Genomic DNA, 12,436 nt, shown 5'->3' with positions numbered 1-12,436 from the left:
TATGCTCTTGTCATTAGGGGTATATAAGTAATATACCATATAGTTAAATTGAGTTTTCAGTACCACATTCTTTAATTATTTTGAATACATGGATAAAGGTGGGTGTTTTGTTTATTTTGTTTTGAATTTTACTTTTTAGAATTCTTTCAGATGATTTATTTTAAGTAATTCATTATCCTCTTAAAATTTCTAGGAGCTTGCTACAGTGTTCTGTGTGGCAAGAGTGGATGCTTTCTCTCTGCTACTTTAATCCTAAGAATTCTGATGAGCAAAAGATTACAGAAATGGTATATGCCATATTTCGAATCCTACTTTACCATGCAGTCAAATATGAGTGGGGTGGCTGGCGTGTGTGGGTGGACACCTTATCAATTACGCATTCAAAGGTAAGTTTCTTTATAAAAGTGTATTTTAGCATTTTAGAGGTCTGTGAGTTTTACTCATTTAAAACATATACTTAAAATCAAGGAAAAAAAGGCAGATTATTCTCTGAAAGTGAAATGAACAATTAAAACAGAACTAAAAATAAATATAGAGTATTTCCAATTTCTTCAGAAACAAAAGTTTTTTTCAAATGTCATTTTTATATGTGCTTAACTTAATAAAGTGAAACCTCATGAAACAGCTTATTTTCACGTAGCGGTTTTCAGGTAAGGTACTGTGAATTTTATAGTGGTTTGAAGCTTTTGAACACAAGGTGGCGCAGTATATTCAAAGATGAGAAGTTACTTCTGTATGTAAAGGGTGTGTAAACAGAAAAGCTCTGGCTGATGTTTGTCCTATGGTCATGTTTCCACCAGTTAAAAAATTGGTTTGGAAGGATCTACAAATTTTTTTTTTTTAACTTCAGGCACACTGTGAGTTATTTATGTATAACATTTGTTTAAAATTTTTGATGAAATATTCTAGACATACAAAAAGGTACAAGGAATAATGTACCTACCACTGTTTATGAAATTGGATTCCCCATCCCGATTGCTTTGTCTACCATTGTGAGCCCCCCTCCTTCCCCACTAACCTGAATTTGGTATTTTTACTCTTTATATGTCTTATGTATATTTTTAACGACATATATATATTATATGTATATATATATATGTGTAATATATATATATAACATATATATAAATCTAAACAATAAATACTATTTTTCATGTTTATACTTAACATAAATGATATATTAAATACATTTTTCTGTAACTTACTGTTTTTACTTGTTATTATTTGAGATTCATTCATGTTGACCTGTGCAGTAGTGTTCACTTTGTCATTTGTATTGTGTTCCGTGGTATGATTTTACCCATTTACCAGTTGATGAGCATTTCTGATGTATTTTGTATATGAAGTTTCTCTACATATTCCTAGAAATGGAATTGCTGACTTTTAAGATGTAGATGTTGAACATTATAAGATAATTGAAATTATTTTCCAAAGTGGTGTATCATTTTACATTCTCGCCAGCAGTAAGTTCTTGCTGCTTCATATTAACTCATCACTTGGTATGGCTGGAGTTTTAAAGATTTGCAAAGTGGAAGAATTTTAAATCCTATACCACCATAATATTAATTTACATTTTCTTGTTGTTCTATGGGAGTTCTTTATATATTTTTGGTCTTAACCATTTAATAACTATATTGTTTATGAATGTCTTCTGCCAGTTCGTGGCTCATCCATTTCTGGATTTTTATGTCATTTGTCTTCTGACGAAATTGTACATTTGAAATAATGTAGTAAAATTTGTTTCTTTTATGGTTTATGCTTTTTGTATTTAAGAACTGTACTCAGAAGGAATATAAATATATAATTATTTACATTATAAATTGAGTAGAAGGAACAGGAATGATAAATTTGGTATATCTTTAAGTGTTTTATTTTATTGACTGTTATAGTTATTTCTCTGGAACACTTTGCCATTGTACTGGAATACATTGTCAGTTCTTAAATATGTGTTTTGAGGTGTTTGAATGACTTCTAGTTATTGGAGCGTATCTAAGATTTACTCACTCTGCCTTTTTCTTTCTCATCAAGAGGACAGTGCCTAACTATCCAAGGAGTTGCAAAGATATCTTAGTCTGTAAGATATTACCCTACAGATTTATGTTTGAGAACAATTCATTGCTAAACAATTCAGTGCTTTGTTTTGGCCACTACATTTTTGAACTGACCAGTTTAGTCTAAGGCAGAGGTGAGCAAAACACGGCCTGAGAGCCAAATAAAGTTTCTGAAAATAAAGTTTTATTGAAACACAGCCACTTCCATTTATTTATATATCCTCTCTGACTGTGTTTATGGCACAAATGTTGAGTATTTGCAACAGACACTATGATCCACAAGCCTGAAATATTTACTATTCAGCACTTTACAGAAACTATTTGCCACCTCTTGAGTGGATGCCCAGCTATTCTGGTTTCTGTTGCAGTGGCCCACTGCAGTCTGGCCTGATTTTTGGCTAGAACTGTTTCCCTTTATAAACACTCATGAGAAAAATGGGTTGAGTTTGGGCATCATCTGCATTTGGATTGGATTTCAGATATATCTGGGGGAATTCTAGGTTAGGGAATTGCCAGTATAAATTAGATTTTTCTGATTTTCTATACAGTGTATGTTAATTCAGCACTTTTGTATACACTGTAGTTTGTTCAAGTCCTTAGGAAGGCTAGTTAGGGTAATATAACCTTAAGAGCAGTAATCCTTAACATACTGCCTGTGGGGACCTTTTCAGAGAGTGTGGGGTCCTCCTTTTCTAACTATATATCTATTTGAGGGTTAAGTTTTCTTATACTTTAATCAAAACTATAAAATACATTAGATTGAATACAAAAGTAGATACTAGAATGCAAGTCTTCTGTTAAGCCATAATTTAAAGAAATATGCAAAAATGTGAAATAATAACACTTCTCATTATATTTTGAAAAAATCATTTTTCAAAAAATGTTATTTTTATTAACATGAGTTTATTGTTAATAAAGTATTTGTAAATTTCTTAATTAATTTGTAATATTTATTAGTTTTAATTTCTAATAAGTAGTAATAGATATATCCCATATAAATAAAAGGTTTTTGTGGGGCCTCACTACTGTTTGAGTGTAAAGAATCCTAAGACCAAAGAGCTTGAGAACACTTCAGTCACAGGGTATTTAGGGCTAATAGCCTAGATGCTGAATTTAATATCTGAAATTAAGGGGTTGGACTAGAAGATCTCTCAGGTGCTTTTTGAGCTTTTGAGCAGTTATGACCTAACATTTATACCCACTTGCCAGTTCATTTGTGTAAGTAATGAGGAGAACATGGACTTTGGAGACAGGATAGTTCTGGGTTTAAATTCTGATTTATAATAATTTTTAGTTGTGAAAACTCAGGCAAGTTTTTCAGCTTTTCTTAACAATCAGTATATAATCTAGAAATGGTAAATGTGTATCTATATGTATATCTTTATGTATAGTTGAGGTTAAGAGTTAATGAGTGAAATCACAAAAAATAGAATTGAACGTGCAGTGGCGGTTTTCCTTTGTTGCAGCGCTATCACTTCTCATTCGTCCTTTCCTCCTCCTTGCTGCCAGCACACCGGTTCATGCCCCAGTCGGTTCATGTTTGATACAAATATAACTTTTAAAATAGACTCAATTACACCCAAAATTATTTGTGCAGCATATATACTATGAAGCAGCGATTTTCAACCTTTCTCATCGCAAGGCACACATAAACTAATCACTAAAATGCTGCAGCACAACAAAGAGTACATTTTTTGCTGATCTGACAAAAAATAGGTATACTTTTCATTCGTTCACACTGATAGCTATTGTGTTGGCTGTTGTCATTTTTTTATTTGGCAATCCAAGGGAAAAGAGGTCAGTGCCCCCGACTAGTCAGGGATTGCATGTTTTAAAAATTCTTGTGGCATACTGGGTGAATGTCGCTGCCATGAAGTGTTAAAAGGAAGAATTGTGACTGCCCAGCTTAAGCACAGACTGTGTGCTTCTCTTATCCAACCCCTACCTCTGCTCCAAACCTAATCACCACTTTGAATTTTGTGTTTATCATGTCCTCCTTTAAAAAGCCAAAAATGTATTTCTAAATAATATCTAATGTTGCCTATTATATTTTATGAAAATTACATCATACTGTGTGGACTTTTCAGTGATTTAGTCTATTTCTGTCAAGCCATGTGTTTTTAAGTTTTTTTTTTATTGTTAATATAGCTTTAGTTCATTCATTTTCAGTGCTATGAATAACTCAGGTGCTCACAGGCAAAGGTTTTAATAGTTATTTTCAAACTTTTTATTACCGTGGCTCACACTAAGACATTTATTGTGACCAGGTATGTATGCACACATACCACTCTCCCTCCACAAGAGGTTTCATGAGACAATATTTACCTTTAGTAAGTCTTGGTATGTAGTGATACACTCGTACTTTTCTTTCTCATTTCATACCCCAGTAAGAGATTCCATGATTTGCCAACTCAATTACCCTCACATTGAAAAAAGCATTGCTCTAGGATACCTGAGTAGGAGTAGAATTGCTGGGTCCTAAGAAATGTTCCACTCTCTAACTCTTGAAACTGTTAGATTTATTATTTTTGCAAGGTTTTGTCTTTTACCTACTTTGAAGTTTTTTTTAGTGATTTCTAATTCTTCATACATATCCAGATTACTTCTACTGTGGATATTTCTAATGAACTATCTAGCCTTAGGTGTTACTTTCCTCTAGACTTATTAAGAATAACTTAACATGATGTTACTCATCTCCATAAAGACTTTGTTCTAATCTTCTTAGAATAGCAAATAAGAGTGTTTTGCCACATAATTTCTCCCTAACATTTCACTGTTCCCTTTGAAACAAAGTATTTCCCACCTCACCTTCCACTACTTCACTTGACCAGCATCTCCAGTCTGGCGGTGTTGGTTCTAGTCTTTCTAAAATGTATCATGCTTCCTTAGCTCTTTATTTTTGTTTATTTATGCATGTGCTTTGGGCTCCTTTGTACCTACCCAAATCCTTTTTTTTGAAGACTTTGCTAGTTAAATTACTTCTCTGTGACAGTTTTTGGTGCTCTCGGGTCCTATCATTTTGTATGAAATCACTTAATGTTCTCTTGCTATCTCGTTAAGTGTCTCTCTCGCCCTCCCTCTCCCTTCTCATTTCCCCTTCCCAGTACCCTCCTTGCCACTCTTCAGTCCCCCTCTCCCCTCACTCCCTCTCCTCCCCTCCCTCCTTTCGCTCCCCAACCTGTGACTAACCAGTCTTCTATGCCCCTTTTCCTGGCTGCTGGCATTGACTGTGGCCACCACCTTTCCCTGCCTGGCCGGCTCTCTCCCTCTTGTTTGCTTTTGCGTCTTTGAGCCACTGCTTTCCTCTCTCCTAGTCCTCTGTTTCTCTCTCTGTCTCCCCTCCAACATCCCCACCTCCATTCTGTACCCGCTGCCTTCTGCCCACCCCCGCCCTGCCCAGCATGGTTCTCTTTCCTGTCTGCTCTGTCCGTGGTGAACGGGTCCGTTTGCTCTCTGCTTTCCTCCCCCAGCTGGGCCGTCCGACGGGGGCGGGTCTTATTTCCAGGCTCTGTGTCCAGGCCTCACTCGGTTGCCTGTCTCCTTTCTTCCCCTCTCTACCTTTCTCTCTCCTCTTTCTCTTTTTCCTTTCAACCTCTTCCTTTTGTTTTTTCTATCTTTTTGTATTTGAAAACCTTCCAATTGCTATGAAAGGTGAGTCAGGAACAGATCTTACCCTGGAAGAAGTTACTTTCTAACATGGGAGGTAACATATGTATAAAAAACTAAACACGGCGGGAAGGAGTAAGTGTGTAATGTACACGAAGAGCAGCAGTCGTGAGGAACACAGCAGATGTAGGCGAGCATTTAATCGTAGACCAATACCGCTCATGATCGATGGTTGGTTAAAAGTGATTTCTTACTTGGGCTGTTAATTGTAAGCTGTCTCTAGCAGGGGTATGAAAGTTCTTCCACTCCTTCGTATCTCCCGTGGAACTCGCAGTGCTGCCTGCTTGGCAGCCGCTCGTTAAAATCTGCTGCAGAAGGTCGGCGAACTGCACCCTCGTCTTAAGGGGCCGCTTGGCTCAGCTGCCCCGTGGCACCGTGCGCCTCAGTGCCCCAGGCTCCCCCCGCAGCAGCTGTCTCTGAAGTCCCCATGCGGCAGTCACACCCAGGATGACTTGGCACCACCTCATCAGAGGAACTTGGGGTGCGCACTTTATTATGAACCCCATCTTAGAATCTCAATCTGAATTTCATGGGGTGTTCCTAGAAATCTGTATTTTAAAAAAGCCCTTCTTACGCACTCTAAATTATGAGCACCCCTCTAGCGTACAGGCCATTATTTTTACTAACTGTTATAAAATTCTCTGCTTCCCACCTTCATGTACTGAACTGCCAATATAATATGATATACTCTTTAGAACTGTGGAGAGTAGAGGAATACTACGTAAGTTAGATATGGACTCATCTTGTAATACAATTTTTAAAAAGAAGGTCAACCTTTTTTGTCTTTCTAGGAGCATATGTTATGGTGCAGAGAAAGTTGAAGAAATAGGAATTACTGTTTTTAAGTATTCTTTTAGACTTAGTTTATACACAACAAACCCAAAGTAGGCTTTACATTTTGTGTGATATTTATATAGCTTTGATTAATCAATCAGTTTATGTTTTTCTTTACTCTGGTGACACATTTGGCTTTAAACAGATCTTAAAACCTTTGCAAAGAAAATAGTTGCTTTATGGAGAGGCCTCTTGTGCCCGCGTTGGGCCAAGAACCAGTCTTTGACTCAAGTTTTAGGATTACAGTTATAAAGTGGAATAAATGCTGGTTAAATTAATTGTGAGGTAATTTTATATGTAGACCTATCACTTTTTGCTGTTAAAGTATACTTTAAAAAATAAGTGCTAAAGCTTTACTTAACTCTCTAAGGGGGGGGGGGTAGGAAAAATTTAAAGCTACAAGTTGATTCTTATGCTTTTTCACCTCTAATTTTAATGTTTATTAATGTCCTTTAGCTTTATTTCTTTGTGTGAATTTCCTTTATTGACTAAAAGCTTTTCTGTTTCATAAGGTTTTTATGCAGAGTAGTTTATTTGAATATTGCTATGTTAATTATTATGGAATTTTAATATCTTGATATCTATTTTTAAAATAAAACAGACAACTTATACTTTAAGGCTGTTCAAATCAATATTTAATGATGCTTAGGACAGAGCTGAACTGATTCAATAATTAGTGAACAGTTTGTAGCATGCTGTTAAAAGCCTGCTGAGATTATTGGAATCATTTTTTTCCCTCTGAAAATATTTATTCAAAAGCTTTATAAAGATTTCCATGCACATGATACTGAAATGATGCTTATTTTTTCCTTTTTGCAGTCATTTTAAATCTTAATATCTCAAAGTTATAACATGTTTCTTGATAAAGAACTGGTGTATAAAAAACTAATGTTGCAGAATCAGATAGATTTTGCAGAGTTACACCAGGATATATTCAGCTGCTATAAAAAGCCAAAGAAACTCAATTGCAATTTTATTGTCCACTTTGATAGATTTCCTGCCACCTTTGTAGCAGGGAAGCTGTTTGTCACTGTATCCCTCTCCTCCAACAGCTGAACTAGGTTTATAACCAGTAATAGGCTCCTCTGGTGTAACTGCACTGTGTTGGTTACTGTGGTCAGATGGTTTCAAATGTATACCTGTTAAGAGTAATCTTTTAATTCCATTATTTTCTTGAGAGTTCTTTAGGTTTTCAGTATTTATCTTTGTCTTTCTTTTTTATGCTTCAAATGGAGCATTATGTTGAGTAACCAAATAATACTATTTTCCCTTGGTCTGCTAACATGCTTCTACTCTTTAAAATTTAAATGAAGTCATTTAATATATTCTGAATTAGGAGAACTGTTCAAAAAGTTTTTTTCTAAACAAAAGTAAAAACTTTAGATACTGTATTTTGTCTAGACCCATATTACCATAAGGTAGAATGAGCCTATGATTTAAAATAATCAACAAGTAGAAGTTATTCACACTTGAGTTAAAAATACAATATGATTTGTTTACCCCCATATGATCAGTTTGGGTAAAGTAGTTCATTGTTTTGGATTATATTTGAAATATCTTAAGATTTTACTTTTAACAATGTGATGAAATGGCTTAAACATAAATGCTAGTCATTTTATATCAGAAGAAAATAATGTTTAGGTTGGATAAAATGCAGGTAGAAATCAGTTTTTTTAGAATTTTGTGAGTGGTTTCTTAAAATTGTTAAAAAAAAATCACAAGCTATAAACTGGTATATATAAATATACATGTGTTTGTATGTGTGTGTTTATGGTGGGTGTATAGTAAAATTAAAAGCTATATCTTTTTAAAATAAATTTCAAGATTTATAAAAATTTCCACATTTCATGAATTGTCACCATTTTTATACTTAATTGCTAAAGTATTCTTTGGCTTTAAATTTTTATTTTAACCAAGTAGTATTTATTATTATTTTTTACTGTTAAAAATAATATGTGCTCATTGTAGGAAATTTGGAACCTAGTGCAAATGTATGCACACAAAAACCAAGAATCACCACTTACTTGTATTTAATATTAGCATTATGGTACAAAACTTTTCAGTCTTCTGTTATATGCATAAATACATACATACGTATAATTATTTTCTTACAAAAACTATGATCATACGATATTTTACAATAGTTTATTTAATGATACACTTCATGAATTTTATATATATATTTTATTTTTGTGTTTTAATAAAGCTTTATTTAGAACAATAGGCTGCAGCTGGACTTGGTGTGGGTGCTTCTGTTCGCGGACCCCTGTTCTAGAACACTACTGGAAAAATCTGTGTGCCCATGACACTATGTTTAGGCATCATCGTGTTATAGTGGAAAAAACTGGGCAGTCCTGGATTTAACTTTCTGTGGAAGCACGTGGGCACGCTGTTAAACTTCTTTGACTCTGAGTTCATTCATCAGAAAATGGAAATGAGAGTGGTGACCTTTACAGTGCTTTACTCAGTACCCAGAGGATAGGGGGGCTGGTGAAGTAGTGACTTGTTCCTTTTGTCATTTCCCTTATTCCTTCTTAGCTTAGTTTCCACGGTGTCAGGAAAGTATTTTGATATTTTTGTTGTCTTTGGAATGCACCGCCACATTACTTTTTAGAACTTCCGGTACCAATATGTTGTTACAAGTGGTGTGTACCTGTTTCCCCCAAAACTTCATTGGGTAATTTAGTGTATTTAAATTAATTTTTATTTAAGTGTAGTTGCTACACAATATTGTACTTGTGATCGTTGCACTAATTCTAGTAATCATGTATCACTGTGCAAATTAACCACAATATTATCGACTATATTCCCATTTTTCACTGACCTCCGACCCCTTTCCTCTGACAACCGTTTGTTTGATCTGTGTTTCTGAGATTCTGGATTTTTTTGTTTTTGTTGTTGTTGTTTCCCGACATGAATTTAATCGCTGCATGTTACTAAGTGTACATGCAGTGTATATATTATGGAGAAGTAAAGTTAAAAGCAAAAGCTGTAGCTTTGATATAATTGATATCGGGTGCTGCCAGACCACTTGTAATTCTAGGAAGGAGTGATTGAATAAATGATTCAAGTTTACTTTTCATATTCTGGCATTCTCCAAAATTTTATTTGGATAAATTGGTGGAGGTAATATTTTTAAATCTGTGACCCTCTTCAGGGGTTTGGAGAAGTCAGAGTTTTTCCTGCACCTGCTGTTCTCAGATTCCTTCATCTTAAAATACTCAGTGTACCAGCATGCTGTATTTTGGGGACTGTCTTCTGTACCCCATCAAAATATACTACCTATTCAAAAAATGTTAAGTTTATTACATGATGAATGTATATGCTTATTATGCATATGACTTGTTTTCCTCCTGGGAGTCTTTCCCTTTGTTATTGAACTTACCATGTTATTTTCTTTCTTTTTTTTTTTTTTTTTTTCTTTTTTAAATATATCTTTATTGATTTCAGAGAGAGGAAAGGAGAGGGAGAGAGAGGGATAGAAACATCAACGACGAGAGAGTCATTGATCGGCTGCAGCCCGCAACCCGGGCATGTGCCCTGACTGGGAATCGAACCCCGACTGCCTGGATCCTAGGTCGACGCTCAACCACTGAGCCACGCCCAGCCGGGCACCATGTTATTTTCATAACTAATTCTCTTAGGTAGTTTTCTTAGGATGGTATAGACTTTATTCTTGATATTCCTCTAGTCAGGTTGTATTAGGGTAGCATTTAAGAAGTTAGGTTCAAACCAGAGTATTTAGATTTGTAACCAAGGTGCTTTGCATAAAATATATCACTCAATTTTTGTAAACATATAAATATTTATACTTTGATCTTAATTATTATATGTTACCTTATACTATTGTTGTTGTAAGGTGTTGGATCAGAGTCTTTATAAAAGATACGTTATGTGGTGGTAATCACTCTGCTATGCTTATGGATGCTACCCCACGTGCAAATATTCAGCTGTTTTTAAAGATATGTCTTATTTATCAACGGTGGGAAGGTTGATAACCTGAGAATTAGAAGGCAGCGTATCATATTCAGCTTGTATTTCCATAGGAAAATAAAATACAATAAAAAAGATATGTTTGCTTACAAAGGAAAGCCTGTTCCTAAACATTACCCAACTTTTAAAAGTCTGAATTTTTATAGGTTAAAATTTTTTAAATATGTCATTAAAATGTTAATTTGTTGATGTATTGTATTCATCTTTTATCTCCTAGTTAGTAAATTTGAGTGCTAATTAAGTTGAAAGTAATGGCAAAAGAAATGTTGTAGTTAACTAGTAGTTTATAGAAGTGCTTTCCAAACATTACAAACAGCTATAGATTAGCTATCAAATGATTGTGAAGATTAATGACTAGTCTTTTAGCTGGGTAATTTAGTACAATATCTTGTAATTAATTAGGAATTATCAGTCACAAATACCATTAGGAAAACAGTATCAAAAAAGATAACAGTAATGATGATTGCTCCTTTTTCAATTTCACTTTTAGGCCATTGGAGTACACTAAGGGGAAATTTAAAAATCAACTTCAGAATTTTGAAAGCATTTTTAATATTCCTTTTTTTACAGAAGAAACAGTAAACAAGTTGGTTTGCTTAGGAAAGGCAAAGCACTATTTAGAATAGATTTGACTACAAATGGAGAGGCAAGTACAGTCCATTACATACATGTGCTGGTTTTTATCCAAAAGGAAAATGAATATTTTTGTACATTTTTGACATCTCGGAGTCAAGGACCCAAGCTTTAAACTCCCACAGAGACAGGAGACAGGGCACCACCGTCCTTGATGTTCATGTTTCAAAGAGATGGTTTCACAGCCCCCAGGAAAGGCATCCCTTGGGATGCAGAACTAGCAAGAGGTTTATTGATATATTTTATAAAAAAATTTTAAGAATCCTTAATTTGAATAAAGTAAAACCAAATAATTATTGAAAATTAAACTCATTCTAAAGCACTGGCTATTGTATTGATAGATGATCTACTGTATTTTCAAAATCACTGTGAGGTTGGTAGTTATGTGACTTGTGTTCCTTAGGTGATCGTTCTATCAGTGTGGAAATGATCTCCCTAAAGTCACTTTTCCAAATAAACTGATACTTTAAGAAGTCAGATCATGTCTCCTCCTTACTCAAAATTCTCTAATGGCACTCTGTCACTCAGAATAAAATTCAGAGTCTTTAACACAGTCTGTAATGCTGCGGCCTCATGACCTAGCCAATGGCTGCATCTCTGACTTTACCGTCTATAGTTCTCTGTCTACTGGCCTTTTATTCCTCAAACATCGCATGCTTATTTTGGCTTCAGGGCCTTTGCATTTGTTCTTTTGTCTGCCTGAAACTCTTTTCCTTTTGATATGCTTGTTCTGATATAACTTACTATCTCATTTTATTCTTGTCTCTGTTCAAATATAACATCCCCAAAGACTTGCCCACTTACCCTAGTAAAATACGCCCTTCCACCAAGGCTATCTTCACTTACTTTCCATCTCTTTTTTTCCTTAAAATCTCTCATTACTTTACATTATCATACATATTTGTATGTTTATTTTGAGCTCTGAGCTGGGGTCAGATCAATAAAAGGTCCAAAGCTTTCTGAGGTCCTCCTCTGTCTCTCCGCTACAATGCCAACCCTGAGGTTGCCTGGTCTTCCTCCAGAGTCTTCCAAAGAAAGACTGTAGAGTGGGCCCAGGCTGGCCCTGCCCCATAGATCCTTCCACAAGACACGAACTCATTAGGGTGGTGGTACTGGGGTTGGGAGGATGGGGCTAGTGGGTCTCCTACTTGGGGGCAACATGGTCAGGAACTCAATGGGAGGGTGACCCCTACTCCAGAGCCATACCACTCAGTCTCTGCCAGAGCCTACAACTCTAGCTCTCCTAGGAGGAGCACTCA

General features: G+C 35.2%; 1 protein-coding gene across 2 annotated transcripts in view; it reads left to right on the top strand.

Moving 5' to 3' along the window:
• Positions 1–12,436, top strand: part of LRBA (LPS responsive beige-like anchor protein) — a 504,599-nt gene that overhangs the window by 87,338 nt on the left and 404,825 nt on the right. For both annotated transcript variants that reach the window (XM_081135597.1, XM_081135598.1), the window contains exon 22: positions 194–386. In XM_081135597.1, coding sequence (XP_080991723.1) covers positions 194–386 — 193 coding nt within the window. The remainder of the gene's footprint in view (positions 1–193; positions 387–12,436) is intronic.

Source organism: Miniopterus schreibersii (assembly GCF_964146895.1).
Source record: "Miniopterus schreibersii genome assembly, chromosome: 4".
In the NCBI taxonomy this organism is placed as follows: domain Eukaryota; kingdom Metazoa; phylum Chordata; class Mammalia; order Chiroptera; family Miniopteridae; genus Miniopterus; species Miniopterus schreibersii.
The sequence above is the reverse complement of the archived record's forward strand: the minus strand, read 5'-3'. Positions and strand labels throughout refer to the sequence as shown.